Source organism: Ahaetulla prasina, chromosome 2 (genome assembly GCF_028640845.1).
Source record: "Ahaetulla prasina isolate Xishuangbanna chromosome 2, ASM2864084v1, whole genome shotgun sequence".
Classification (NCBI taxonomy): Eukaryota; Metazoa; Chordata; class Lepidosauria; order Squamata; family Colubridae; genus Ahaetulla; species Ahaetulla prasina.
Genome location: NC_080540.1, coordinates 27,421,535 through 27,435,896, shown reverse-complemented (window position 1 = coordinate 27,435,896; position 14,362 = coordinate 27,421,535). Strand labels below are relative to the sequence as shown.

Here is a 14,362-nt window from a genome sequence, read left to right as displayed (position 1 = left end):
GAGACTTTGCTTGACTCAAGGTTGGAATGCCAAAAGCAGGTCCTTTATATAGGCTGTGGGGTATGGCTCCATGACTCAGCATTTATCCAGGCCTGCCCCTCCCTTCCTTCTGCTGGCATCGCCTCTCACATCTCCGGAAGTGAGGATCCTCCCACTTTGAATTGTCTTCTGCTGTTTGGAAAAGGGAGGGGTCAGAAGGAGTAGGCCCGAGTAATTCCAATCCGTGGCTGACTTCCTCTGATGGCTGAGCCAAAGGAACACACGCTGTATGAGTGAGGTTTGTTTGTTCATTCCTGACATCCTGTCCGGGCATGGGGCCAGGGCCGGGGGCTGGAGGCATGACAGGCCGTTCATCTTCATTATCAGACTCAGAGTCTGATAGCAGACCCGGGACGAGACGGGAGGGGCCCGGCTGAGGAGAGGAAGGAGGACGAGGCACAACAGGATCTGTAAATATTTTCACGGCCCTCTTCTTGATTCGTGCAGTATACAGGTCCTCAATGGAAGGCAGGTTGGTAGCAATTATTTTTTCTGCAGTTCTAATTATCCTCTGAAGTCTGTGTCTTTCTTGTTGGGTTACAGAACCGAACCAGACAGTTATAGAGATGCAAATGCCAGACTCAATCATTCCTCTGTAGAACTGAATCATCAGCTCCTTGGGCGGTTTGAGCTTACTGATTTTTGTTTTGTTTGTGTCTGTGTCTGTGTGTGTGTGTCCAACAGCTCCAGGTGTTGGCAGGCGGGGATGGGGGTGGGGCGGCCCTCGGCAGCCTGGGAAAGTGCAGGCTTTCGGGATGGGACTTAAAGGAGTCTGACTAAAGACTTTCTCTCCCAGGGCCAGAAGCAGCAGCTGCTAACCTGGAGATCACATGACGGAGCCCTCCAAGTGTTCTCCGGAAATCTGTTTTCTCTCCCCTGCTCTCTTGCTGGGGGAGAGAGAGAGAGTTTTTTGCAGCACTGTGCTTTAGGGACCTGTTGTGCCTCGTCCTCCCTCCTCTCCTCAGCCGGGCCCCTCCTGTCTCCTCCAGGGCCTGCTATCAGATTCGGAGTCTGATAATGAAGATGAACGGCCTGTCATGCCTTCAGCCCCCGGCCCAGGCCCCATGCCCGGAGAGGATGTCAGAAATGAACAAACAAACCTCGCTGATGCGGCGTGTGTTCCTTTGGCTCAGCCATCAGAGGAAGACAGCCACGATTGGAATTACTCAAGCCTACACCTTCTGACCCCTCCCTTTCTCAAACAGCAGAAAACAATTCAAAGTGGGAGGCTCCTCGCTTCTGGAGATCTGAGAGGAGACATCAGCAGAAGGAAGGGAGGGGCAGGCCTGGATAAGTGCTGAGTCATGGAGCCACACCCCACAGCCTATATAAAGGACCTGCTTGAGTCAAGCAACTTTGAGTCAAGCAAAGTCTCATCTAGTTTGCTGAAGTCACAACTTGGATTCCTGCCTGCCCTGAGAAATCTGAAAGAAATTTGGTAAAGATGCAGAGGCTTCGTGGCCACGATTGATACGGACTTCCTAGACCCGGTCGTCGGAGTGGGAGTGGGACATGACAGGACCCATCCGGAAAGCCTGGCACAGAGCAACAGCCAGGTTGAAAGCCGATATTTTCAGCGCCCACGAGGAACTGCTCCTTGGCCCCAGCCATGTGTTTTCGAGCTCAGGCTGCTTGGAATGAAACGCTATTGCATGAAAACACATGGCTGGGGCTGAGGAGCGCTTCCTCATAGGCACTGACTTGCCTTCCCTTCCTTTAACCACAAGTCATGGGAAGAAAAAGATAAGGTCGTGAGCCCAGCAGGGATTGGGGGGGCGTGGCAGGCTAGGCCACAGTCAGCACAGCCTGGAATGGAGCCAGGCTGGGCCGTGGCAGCTTAGCCAGCCATGCGAGTCCAGTGGGGATGGTGGGGGGAGCTGGGGTAACCAACGAGGATGGGGGTGGGGGCTAGCATGACTTGCTTGCTTACCTGTAGGTAGGAGGAGGCAGCTCAGGTGGGGCACAGGGCAGGCACCGCATGGGAAAGCAGCTTAGGCGGGGAAGCTGCAGAGCAGACTTTGTGCACGCACAAGTGCCACACAGTGTGCTCTGCCACCCAGGAGGTGAGGAGTGACTGGGTGAGGCTAGCGGGATGAGCAAGCGGCGACTGGGTCACTGGTTCGGGGGCGTGGCCAGCCAGCCAGCTTTACCGATTTGGCGACCGATGGCAAATTATCGCTATCGGATCGGGCGAACCTGTGTGAACTGGCAGAAACCCACTACTGGTGGGGAAGGAACGGAGATTTTACAGTATCCTTCCCCTGGATTGGGGAGGGAATGGGGATTTTACAGTATTCTTCTCCTGCTCTGCCCACCAAGCCACACCCACAGAACCAGTAATTAAAAATTTTGATACCCACCATTGGTTATAAGGGTGAAAAATGGCCATAAGACATACTTTTTCAATGCTGTTGTAACTTCGAACTTTATTAAATGAGTGGATGTGAGTTGGGCACTACCTGTACTGCTACTCCAGAGCTTCAAACTTAGATGTAAGGATCGCCTTTCATCAGCTTGACTCACTAGCCAACTGCAAAAATCCTTGTTTTGTTGCCTTCTTACAAAGAGTGGCTGTTCAGTGGATAAAGCGAGTCAATTTCCAAAATTCTCCTTAAATCCAGAGAATTATTTTGCTTAGAAAGGTTTCTCTCTGAGACCCAAATCAGTTGTAGAGTGTCAAGGAATTACACAGCAGCTGTTCAGATGAAGTTGGAGACATTAACACAAACTTGTAGCGTTTTTATTATATATATATATGAGGACCCAGATTGTTGAGGAAAATTGAGAAAAAGGAAAGTTGAGAAAAAGGGCCTCTGGTGGCTCAGACTGCTAAGACAGTCTGTTATTAACAGCAGCTGTTTGCAATTACTGCAGGTTCAAGTCCCACCAGGCCCAAGGTTGACTCAGCCTTCCATCCTTTATAAGGTAGGTAAAATGAGGACCCAGATTGTTGGGGGGCAATAAGTTGACTTTGTATATAATATACAAATGGATGAAGACTATTGCTTAACATAGTGTAAGCTGCCCTGAGTCTTCGGAGAAGGGCGGGATATAAATGCAAATAAAAAAAAATATGCTGACTCTGTAAACTGCTTAGAGAGGGCTGTAAAAGCACTGTGAAGCGGTATATAAATCTAAGTGCTATTGATATCTATCATCTATCTGTGGTTGCGCAGTGGTTAGAATGCAGTACTGCAGGCTAATTCTGCCGAGTTCCAGAGTTTGATCCTGACCGAAGTTAGTAAAATGTGAATCTAGGTCGCTGAGGGCAATATGCTGTCACTGTAAACCCCTTAAAAGGTAAAGGTTCCCCTCACACATATGTGGTAGTTGTTCCTGACTCTAGGGGGCGGTGCTCATTTCTGTTTCGAAGCCGAAGAGCCAGCACTGTCCAAAGACATCTTCATGGTCATATGGCCAGCATGACTCAACGTCAAAGGCGCACGGAGTGCTGTTACCTTCCCACCAAAGGTGGCCCCTATTTTTCTACTTGCATTTTTTACGTGCTTTCGAACTGCTAGGTTGGCAGAAGCTGGGACAAGTAATGAGAGCTCACCCTGTTACACGGCACTAGGGATTTGAACTGCTGAACTGCTGACCTTCTGATTGACAAACTCAATGTCTTAGCCACTGAGCCACTGCGTCCTGTAAACCCCTTAGAGAGGGCTATTTTCAAAGCTTTCAAGTTGCCAGCCATAAAGCACTATGAAGCAGTATATAAATCTAAGTGCTATTGCTATCTATCTATCATCTATCAGTGGTTGCACAATGGTTAGAATGAAGTATTGCAGGCTAATTCTGCCGACTGCAGGAGTTCGACCCTGATCGGCTCAAGGTTGACTCTGCCTTCCATCCTTCCAAGGTTGGTAAAATGAAGACCCCAATTGTGGGTCAATATGTTGACTCTGTAAACCACTTAAAAGGTAAAGGTTCCCCTCGCACATACGTGCTAGTCGTTGCTGACTCTAGGGGGCAGTGCTCATCTCCGTTTCAAAGTTGAAGAGCCAGTGCTGTCCGAAGACGTCTCCGTGGTCATGTGGCCGGCATGACTCAACGCCAAAGGCGCACGGAACGCTGTTACCTTCCCACCAAAGGTGTTCCCTATTTTTCTACTTGCATTTTTTACGTGCTTTCGAACTGCTAGGTTGACAGAAGCTGGGACAATAATGGGAGCTCACCCTGTTACACGGCACTAGGGTTTCGAACTGCTGAATTGCTGACCTTCTGATCGACAAACTCTGTGTCTTAGCCACTGAGCCACTGCGTCCTGTAAACCCCTTAGAGAGGGCTATTTTCAAAGCTTTCAAGTTGCCAGCCATAAAGCACTATGAAGCAGTATATAAATCTAAGTGCTATTGCTATCATCTATCTGTGGTTGCACAATGGTTAGAATGAAGTATTGCAGGCTAATTCTGCCGACTGCAAGAGTTCGACCCTGATCGGCTCAAGGTTGACTCTGCCTTCCATCCTTCCAAGGTTGGTAAAATGCAGACCCCAATTGTGGGTCAATATGTTGACTCTGTAAACCACTTAAAAGGTAAAGGTTCCCCTCGCACATACGTGCTAGTTGTTGCCGACTCTAGGGGGCAGTGCTCATCTCTGTTTCAAAGCTGAAGAGTGGAGCGCTGTCCGAAGATGTCTCCGTGGCCATGTGGCTGGCATGACTCAACACCAAAGGTGCACGGAACGCTGTTACCTTCCCACCAAAGGTGATCCCTATTTTTTCTACTTGCATTTTTACACGCTTTCGAAACTGCTAGGTTGGCAGAAGCTGGGACAAGGAACAGGAGCTCACCCCGTTGCACGGCAGCACTAGGGATTCGAACCGCCGAGCTGCCGACCTTTTGATCGACAAGTTCAACGTCCTAGCCCCTGAGCCACTTAGAGAGGGCTGTAAAGCTCTGTGAAGCGGTATATATACATGCTATTGCTATATAAATATATTTAACATCTACAGCAGTCTTTGTCATCATCCAGAAAGGAAAAAAAAGAAACAAACCACAAGATAGTCAGGAACACAGGAACATCATGAAATAAATTAAAGTGTATACAAAACACACAGAAGAAAAAAGGCGGGGGGAAAAGGGAAACTCCCCCTTTAGACTTACATCAACCAATCATAGCCTCATGCATGAGTCAGCACTTTCTAACTAATCAGATACAGCTGTGTGTGAAGGCCTATTGTACACTTTGCTGTTCCAGCTACTAAATTCAATAGCTCAACATAGAGTCAATTCACAATTTACCCCCACCACTGGAAGTCTCCCACCCAATAGGAACAGTTTGAAGGGCTTCTCTTGGGGGTTTTCTGTGTGATGATGCAATGAAGATGGGCTGGATCTGCACACCTCTAATTAAACCCTTCTCTCTTTTTCCTTCCCAGGCTCCCTTGCAGTAGGAATATCCTGTGGTATTCCTACCTGCAAGTGTCGAAGCCCAACCAGGGGCTGCCCCGATTCTTCTCCAAGGCCTACCTGGATGACCAACCCATCGCTCGCTATGACAGCCACACCAGGAAGGTGGAGCCTCTGGTGTCCTGGATGGAGAAGGTGGAGAAGGAGGATCCCAATCACGGGAAAGAAGGGAATGAGATGTTGCTGGCCACCGGGCAGGTCTTCCAAGATGAATTGAGGAGCGTGTGGCAAAATGGAGGTTTCTTTGTCTTTGTTTCTTCCTCCAGTTGACTCTTATTATTTTATTTATTTAGTTTGTTGATCACGTACAAGATCAGGGGTCTCCAACCTTGGCAACTTTTAAGACTTGTGGACTTCAACTCCCAGAATTCCTCAGCCGGCAAAGCTAAAAAAAAGCTGGCTGAGGAATTCTGGGAGTTGAAGTCCACAAGTCTTAAAGTTGCCAATGTTGGGGACCCCTGTACTAGATAACAGGTATAAGTATAAACATGGACATGAACGAGGAATGGGTAAAAATAAATGGGGACAGTAGGACAGGGATGGTAGGTACGCTGGTGTGCTTATGCACGCCCCCTTTATGGACCTCTTAGGAAAGGGGTGAGGTCGACAGTCAACAGTTTAAGGTTGAAGCTAAGGTGGCATACTAAAACTATTCAGACCACCGGTACACATAGCAGGCCTCAAGCCCTGGGAAAAGAAACTTTGGTCCACTTTGGCCGGTTTAGCTCTGCCTGGTAAGGCCTGTTATTAAGAACACAAAGCCTGCAATTACTGCAGGTTCGAGCCCGGCCCAAGGTTGACTCAGCCTTCCATCCTTTATAAGGTAGGTAAAATGAGGACCCAGATTGTTGGGGGGGCAATAAGTTGACTTTGTAAATATATACAAATAGAATGAGACTATTGCCCTATACATTGTAAGCCGCCCTGAGTCTTCGGAGAAGGGCGGGGTATAAATGTAAACAACAACAAAAAAAAAATGTATAAGGAAATGCCTTGTCAGCTATATTAAAGGAACTGCTTTCTCAGCTTGATGGACGACCACAGCCTTGCCAATATATACCCATAAATAAATATGCTGAGCTTATATAACTGTGTCTTCCTGTCATGCACCACTGGAACTCTGGTATCAGCACAAACATATTATACTACCTCCCCACATGTGTGGTATCAGTTCCTTATATTCATTTCTTGGAATTATGACCATATATGGATTGTAACATGCTGAGCAATGTAAACGCTATTAACACGTAACGGAAAAGTATATATATCTCTGCTGGAAAGTCCCTTTTTCTGTTCAGACCAACAGCTTTGTTCTGTACTTGAACCTGCGCATATATAATAAACCCTTCCTTCCCAGAGGAGCTGGCTTGTGTCTCTTCATTCTACAACAGCTTCGCTGGCACCCCAGATGGGACACTAAGCGAGACGACATCTCGTTGAGGGTGGCTTGACCCCTCGGACCCTCCCAGGGGCCACCCCTGAACATTCTCCAGGCGCCACGGGGGTACGTCCTCCGGGAGACGGGTGTGACACCTCGGCGGGGGCGACAGTGCTGATAGCCAGTCCAAGAACTCTTGCGGGAAGGAACGGCGGTCTGAACCGAATCCTGGCCAGGACGTGTGTGTGAAGATGCCGCAGGCGAGTATCTGTAAACTGTTTGTGTACCTATCTCGCTTGAAGATAGAAGAGGGGGCCTGATCATCCCCCTGGACTCGGGACGGCTGTCCTAACGAAGTCCGGTTAGGCTGTGTGGGAGGTTAGGCCATCGCAGTTCCCGTTTAGCGACCGTTGGAACGTCCGGCGCTACGGGTCGTTGGCAGTGTGGTTAGGATGGGTGGAGGTAGCAGCACGCCAAGCACCCCTCTGGCTTGCATGCTGAAAGGATTTGAGAACTATTTCAACAAAACACAGTACAAGGCTCCCTACCCCCCAGTAACCAGAGAACGCCTGAAGTACCTATGTCAACAACAATGGCCACACCTGGGAACGGGGTGGCCACCAGAGGGCTCTTTTAAGTGCCAGACCATCAGTGACCTTTGGGACCTTATAGCTGCAAGTGAGGAAAAATACCCGAACCAGTTCCCATACATAGACCAATGGTCTAATGCAGTAGACGAACAGGCCGATGATTTGTTGCAATGTCAGGCTGAGATGGTCCGTTTATGTGTAGCCCGCCCGAGGGGAAAGGGGAAAGGGAAAAGGTTGGATGTAGTCACTAAACGAGTGAAGGATGTGAAAGTATCTGAGACCTTGGGTGCTAGAATGAGGGCCTTGGGTGCTAGAATTAAAGTAACTAGGCCGAAACAGCTTAAAACACACAATGCCTTGTGCCCCCCGGCACCTACGGTATGTAGCGCTTACCCTTAGGCCATAGATATAGCGGGGCAGGTTTGAGGATGTAACAACAGAGTCAGGTAGAGCATTCCAGGCATTGACCACTCTGTTGCTGAAGTCGTATTTTCTGCAATCGAGTTTGGAGCAGTTTAGTTTGAATTTGTATCTATTGTTTGCCCATGTATTGTTGAGGTTGAAGCTGAAGTAGTCATTGACAGGTAGGACGTTGTAGCAGACAATTTTGTGTACTATGCTTAGGTCAGACCATAGGCAGCATAGTTCCACGTCCAAGCCCAAAATTTTGAGTCTGGTGGCATAATGGATTCTATTGTGAGCAGTGGAGTGGAGTACTATTCTCATGAAATATCTCTGGACACACTCAATTGTATTAATGTCCGATATACAGTGTGGATTCCAGGCAGATGAGCTGTATTCAAGAATTGGTCTGGCAAAGGTTTTGTATGCTCTGGTTAGCAGTACAATGTTACCGGAGAAGAAGCTTTGCAAGATTAACTTAACAACTCTTAATGCCTTTTTGGCAATGCTGTTACAGTGAGCTCTGGGGCTTAGATCATTTGAGATGAGTACTACTAGGTCCTTGACAAAGTGAGGGTCGTCTGCGAGGTCGTCTCCACCCAGCTTGTATTTGGTGTTCTGATTTTTGTTGCCAGTGTGTAGGACAGAGCATTTGTTAGTTGAGATTTGGAGTTGCCAATTGCACGACCATTCTTACACATAGTCGAGATCGCTTTGTAGGGTAGCAGCATTGTCAGTGGTTGTTCTGTCTCCTTCCCCACTTAGGATCAACGAGCTGGCCTTCAGCCAGTGGATTCATGGCTCTTATCAGTCCTGGCAGAGAAATCGCAGCTGCCTGCCAAAGTTCAAACAAGTGACTCATGGAGCAAGACTTTTCAGCTCTTTTTGAAAAGGTTCAGCTAGCTTTTGCTTCCCGTGAAGTGAGAGCAGTCCCAAAGCTCCTTATATATCCTGTGGGGTGGGGTTCCTGCCCCACCCTTTCTTTTGATGATGCCGCCTCTCTAATCTTCTGAAGCACGGGTCAATCCATGCTTGATTATTATTATCAGCTGGGTCTGAAGGCGTAGCCTGGGGAAGGGAGGAATCAGGGGATGATGGCCTCATTACGTCCTCCGACTGGTCTGGTTCTGGCTCCTGGAGCCTGGCCAAAGGAATCGGTGCTCCCGAGATAAGCCTTACTGGCCCTTCCCCCTCATTCTCGGAGTCACTTTCGGGCATGGGGCCAGGTTCAGGGGCTGGAGTCACAACAGTGGTGTTAAATACTTTTATTCCAAGGGAGAAATGAATGTAGTGGGGAGGGAGGGAGATAAATACCCCCATCTCACAAGGAAGGAAGAAGTGACCATATAGCCCAACTACAGGCTGCAAAATGCTGTATTTTTGTTTTTTTCCTTTTTGGCTTCCAGCGCTGAAAGGAGATGGTGGTGAGGTGGTTTTCCTCTGAAGGAAAGAAAAACTCCAGATTATTTTCCTTCATCCAAAATACTGACTATTGCACGATATGTGAAAAGTTTGGTGTAGGCCCAGGGTGCTATTCAGCAGGTTCTGACAGGTTCTGGAGAACTGGAAGCGGAAATTTTGAGTAGTTTGGAGAACCAGCAAATATCACCTCTGATTGGCCCCAGAGTGAGGTGGGAACGGAGATTTTGCAATGTCCTTCCCCCAGGAGTGGGGAGGGAATGGGGATTTTGCAGTATCCTTCCCCTGCCACGCCCACCAAGCCACACCATGCCCACCAAGCCATGCCCACAGAACTGGTAGTAAAAAAAAAATGAATTCCACCAGTGGTGTAGGCAACCTTCACTTTTCTCCCTGTTGTAGAGCCTATCTTCTGGAGTGTTGGCTATTCCTGCCAGCTTGGTGTCATCTGCAGATTTGATGAGTTCCCCATCTATCCTCTTGTCCAAGTCATTGATGAAGATGTTGAAGAGTACTGGGCCTAAAACAGAGCCTTGGGGTACTCCACTGCATACTTCCCTCCATGTGGATGTAGTTCCGTTGAGGACTACACGTTGAATGCGGTTGGTCAGCCAGTTACGAATCCACCTAGTGGTGGTGCTGTCTAACCCACATTTTTTTACTCTATCTAGTAGTAGGTTACGGTCTACTTTATCAAATGCTTTACTGAAGTCCAAGTAAATTATATCGACAGCATTCCTCTGGTCCACTAATTCTGTCACTTTATCCAAGAATACAATGAGATTAGTCTGGCATGACCTGTTTTTGACAAACCCATGTTGGCTTTTGGTTATTACTTTGTTTGCTTCTGGAGCTTCACGGAGCTTCATGGAGGCCAAGAGTTTAAGGTTCCTTCTGCAGAAGGGTTGGAGTGTGGAGAGGGAAAGAATCAGACTGAGACTCTATAATGAGCCCTTTTTTGGGGGTGGGGTGGGTGAAGTTTGGGGAGCAAGTCTGGTCCTTCTAATCTCTCTTTCAGGGCTTCACACCTGGCAGGCGATTTTGTGCTGTGAGCTCAGGGAAGACGAAAGCAAAGGAGGGGTTTTGCACTATGGCTACGATGGGATGGACTTCATCAGCTTCGAGAAGGAGACCCTCAGATGGGTGACAGCTCAGCCCCAGGCCCAGAAGGTGAAGGAGAAATGGGAGGAGGATCCAGGATGGTCCCGGAGAAACAAAATCTACTTGGAGACCTGTAGTAAGCAGTTGCAGAGCTATTTGTCCTACAGTAAGGAAGCTCTGCAAAGAATAGGTAAGTGCAAAGGAATAGAGCTACATAATTCTCTTGGCTGGACATTTGAATGCTGCCAGTGGGATGGGAGGAGGTCTGTAATTCCCCTTGAGGGGAAAAAAATCATTCTTGAATGGAAAGAAACTGAAGGTACTTATTGATTTATTTTATTTAGCGTATGGCATCTACCAATGGTGGGATTCAAACGTTTTTAGTACTGGTTCTGTGGGTGTGGCTTGGTGGACGTGGCATGGATTGGTGGGTGTGGCTTGGTGGGCGCGGCAGGGGAAGGATACTGCAAAATCTCCATTCCCACCCTACTCCAGGGAAAGGATACTGCAAAATCCCCATTCCTTCCCGATCAGCTGGGACTCGGGAGGCAGAGAAGAGATGGGGGCGGGGCCAGTCAGAAGTGGTATTTATTGGTTCTCCAGAACGGGTCAGAACCTGCTGAATACCACCTCTGGCATCTATCAAGATCATGCAATCACTGATATGCAACACTAATAGAATCAAGATCACGTGAAGTGTTAGTGCCACTTTATAATGCCTTGGTAAGGCCACACTTGGAATACTGCATTCAGTTTTGGTCGCTGCGATGTAAAAAAGATGCGGAGACTCTAGAAAGAGTGCAGAGAAGAGCAACAAAGATGATTAGGGGACTGGAGGCTAAAACATATGAACAGTTGCAGGAACTGGATATGTCTAGTTTAATGAAAAGAAGGACTAGGGGAGACATGATAGCAGTGTTCCAATATCTCAGGGGCTGCCACAAAGAAGAGGGAGTCAAACTATTCTCCAAAGCACCTGAGGGTAGAACAAGAAGCAATGGGTGGAAACTGATCAAGGAAAGAAGCAACTTAGAACTAAGGAGAAATTTCCTGATAGTTAGAACAATTAATAAGTGGAACGACTTGCCTGCAGAAGTTGTGAATGCTCCAACACTGGAAATTTTTAAGAAAATGTTGGATAACCATTTTTCTGAGATGGTGTAGGGTTTCCTGCCTGGGCAGGGGGTTGGACTAGAAGGCCTCCAAGGTCCCTTCCAACTCTGTTGTTGTTGTTATTATTAATAGGGTAGCAGGTAAGGAAGGTATCATTTGACATATGGATGATCCTTGGACTACAAAAAGTGAAACATACCTAGGGGTGGGCTGCTGGAGGTTCACAGGGGTTTGGGAGAACCTCTAGCTAAGATTCTGTGCAGTTCAGAGAACCCCCAAATCCCACTCCTGGCTGGCCCCGCCTACCCACCCCACCCCTTCTAGGAACCCCCACACAGCCTGTTTTAAGTGCAGGTAAGTGGAGGATGCACAAGGAGGCTCGGGGAGGGCAAAAAATGGGCCTACCGGAAGTTTGGGAAGGCTGGAAACAGCCCGTTTCTGGCCACCAGAGGACCTCCAAAGCCTGGGGAGGCCATTCGGGAGAAGGGCGGTATAAAAAACGAATAAATAATAATAATAATTTTCATCCTCCTGGAGGCTCAAGGAAAGCTTCTGGAGCCCGGAGAGGACAAAAATGCCCACCCCTCACCGTGGTGCAAGAGGCTGACTAGGCCACGCCCACCCAGCAAACCGGGCAGAGAACCCCTTGCTAAAATTTTTGAAGCCCACCCCTGAACGTACCTCAAGCCTACAACAGACGGATTATACTTTGAAGGAACTCAGACATAAGACTGAAAAAGGCGCACAATGCATCAGATTCTGCTATTATAGCCAATGTCAGGAAAAGTAGCTTTAGCCTTTCTGTGTCGTTGATTTCCTGGCCTGCTCTACCTAGTAGGACTGTGACTTATGGAACATCAAGGTCCACCTCTTTTTTTTTTTTTTATAAAAAAGTTTTATTTTTACAATCATATCAAATAATTCATCCAATGTACAGTTATATACAATTAGTCGGGCCTGCCCAGTCACCACCCCCCTTTTTAACACTCTTCCCTCTTCTACCTTCTTTTACTTTCCAAACCTTCCTCTCCTTCTCTTATCTACCTCCTCTCCTCCCTCCACCCTCCACTCCTTCTCCCTCTTCTACCCCTCTTCCTTCCTCTTATCAAGGTCCACCTCTTGAGGATCGCACAGATTCAAGACAGAAGGTGTTGCGGGGATGCAATTCCGTGAACTTCTTCCAGATTTTTATTTATTTATTTATTTATTTATTTATTTAATCGCATTTTTATACCGCCCTATCTCCCAAGGGACTCAGGGCGGTTTACAGCCTAATAAAAACATACATATAAGTACAAAATAAAACACCAATTTAAAAAACTTATTAAATAAGGCCGAATATTAAAACTACAATAAGATAATAAAAACCCGTTAAAACCAAATTTAAAATTTAAAATTCTAGTCCAGTCCTGCGCAGATAAATAGATGTGTCTTAAGCTCGCAGCGAAAGGTTCGAAGGTCAGGAAGTTGGCGAAGTCCTGGGGGAAGTTCGTTCCAGAGGGTGGGAGCCCCCACAGAAAAGGCCCTTCCCCTGGGTGTCGCCAGCCGGCACTGCCTGGCTGACGGCACCCTGAGGAGTCCCTCCCTGTGAGAGCGCACGGGTCGGTGGGAGGCAATCGGTGGCAGCAGACGGTACCGTAAGTAACCCGGCCCTATGCCATGGAGCGCAAGATGTTGCATTATCTTGGTATTTGTGGAGAGATCCTGTGAGGTGCGCTGTTGCTGTTTTTGCAGAGCCCCCGGTGGGGAAAGTGATGCACAAGACTGCCAGTGACAAGGTGAAGGTCCTCATCTGCCAGGCCTTTGGCTTCTACCCCAAGGAGATCCAGGCCATCTGGAGGAGGGGCGAAGAGGAATGCAAGTATGAGACCCTCCATAGGAATGTGGCCCCCAACCTGGATGGGACCTATTATGTCTGGCTCAGCATTGAGATTGATCCCAAGGAGAGGGACCTCTTCAGCTGCCACATCAAACATGACAGCCTACAGGAGCCCCTGGTCTTGTCCTGGAAGGAGGATCCTGATGAGAAACTGCAAAACTGGGGTAGGTAAAGAAGACTTTTCACTCATGGTGGAAAGAACAAAATAATAATAATAATCTGATGGACCATCCCAGGTCTTGGCATGCAGTGTAGGAAACGTCCCTGTCTCACATGGAACATTCTAGGCTTGTGACATCCTTGGTCTTGGCTTGGATGAAGGAACCTAGTGAAGGATTGAGGGATTGGGCAACTAGAAAGGGAACTTCACCCTTGGTGCAAAAACAGAACAATTAGCTCACCAGGTATAGTTCTCCCCACCCTCAACCTCAACCCATTTGTGTCTGATGGTGTATTGAACCACAAACTAAGCAATCACATGTCGTCTTAGCCATAGACCTGTACCCCTGTAGCAGGGGTGAAATCTAATTTTTTTTGCTACCGGTTCTGTGGGCGTGGCTTGGTGGGCATGGGGGTCATGTGACGGGGTGGGCGTGGCTATGTAACCATGTGACTAGGGGATCAAAAGACAGAAACTCTAACAATGTCCTGCTGGAGCAGGGGTGGACTAGATGACCTCCAGGTCCCTTCCAGCCCTGGATTATCCTCTAAAGCTGCGTCTAGTGCCAGGTTTGTACTCCTTCCTTCCTTCCTTCCTTCCTTCCTTCCTTCCTTCCTTCCTTCCTTCCTTCCTTCCTTCCTTCCTTCCTTCCCTCCCTCCCTCCTTTCTTTCTCTCTCTTTCTTTGGCAGAAGTAAAGCTACTAGGGAGGAATTCATGACCGTTGCTTAGCACTGAGTACCTTCTGGGTGTGCCAGGTACCGAAACTGGTGCACGGTCTCTGTCCTTGAGCTGAGGATCTTGGTAGCAACAATTGCCTTGAAGACTTTGTTTTACTTTTAGCCAACAGGAGGCTCCATGTAGGACTC

At 48.1% G+C, this 14,362-nt stretch overlaps 1 protein-coding gene across 1 annotated transcript; it reads left to right on the top strand.

The window, feature by feature from the left end:
* The first annotated feature begins 1,551 nt into the window (after positions 1–1,551).
* LOC131190448 (major histocompatibility complex class I-related gene protein-like) lies at positions 1,552–13,507 on the top strand. Its single transcript, XM_058167771.1, has 5 exons — positions 1,552–1,652; positions 5,423–5,675; positions 6,923–6,977; positions 10,261–10,533; positions 13,191–13,507. The coding sequence occupies exons 1-5, from the start codon at positions 1,552–1,554 to the stop codon at positions 13,505–13,507; spliced, it is 999 nt and encodes a 332-aa protein (XP_058023754.1).
* The last annotated feature ends 855 nt before the right edge of the window (positions 13,508–14,362 follow it).

Coding starts and splice junctions, on each gene's coding strand:
- LOC131190448 (XM_058167771.1), top strand. CDS start 1,552: ATGACAGGACCCATCCGGAAAGCCTGGCACAGAGCAACAGCCAGGTTG. Junction 1,653..5,422: donor CTCCTTGGCCCCAGCCATGT/GTTTTCGAGCTC, acceptor TTTCCTTCCCAG/GCTCCCTTGCAGTAGGAATA. Junction 10,534..13,190: donor GGAAGCTCTGCAAAGAATAG/GTAAGTGCAAAG, acceptor CTGTTTTTGCAG/AGCCCCCGGTGGGGAAAGTG.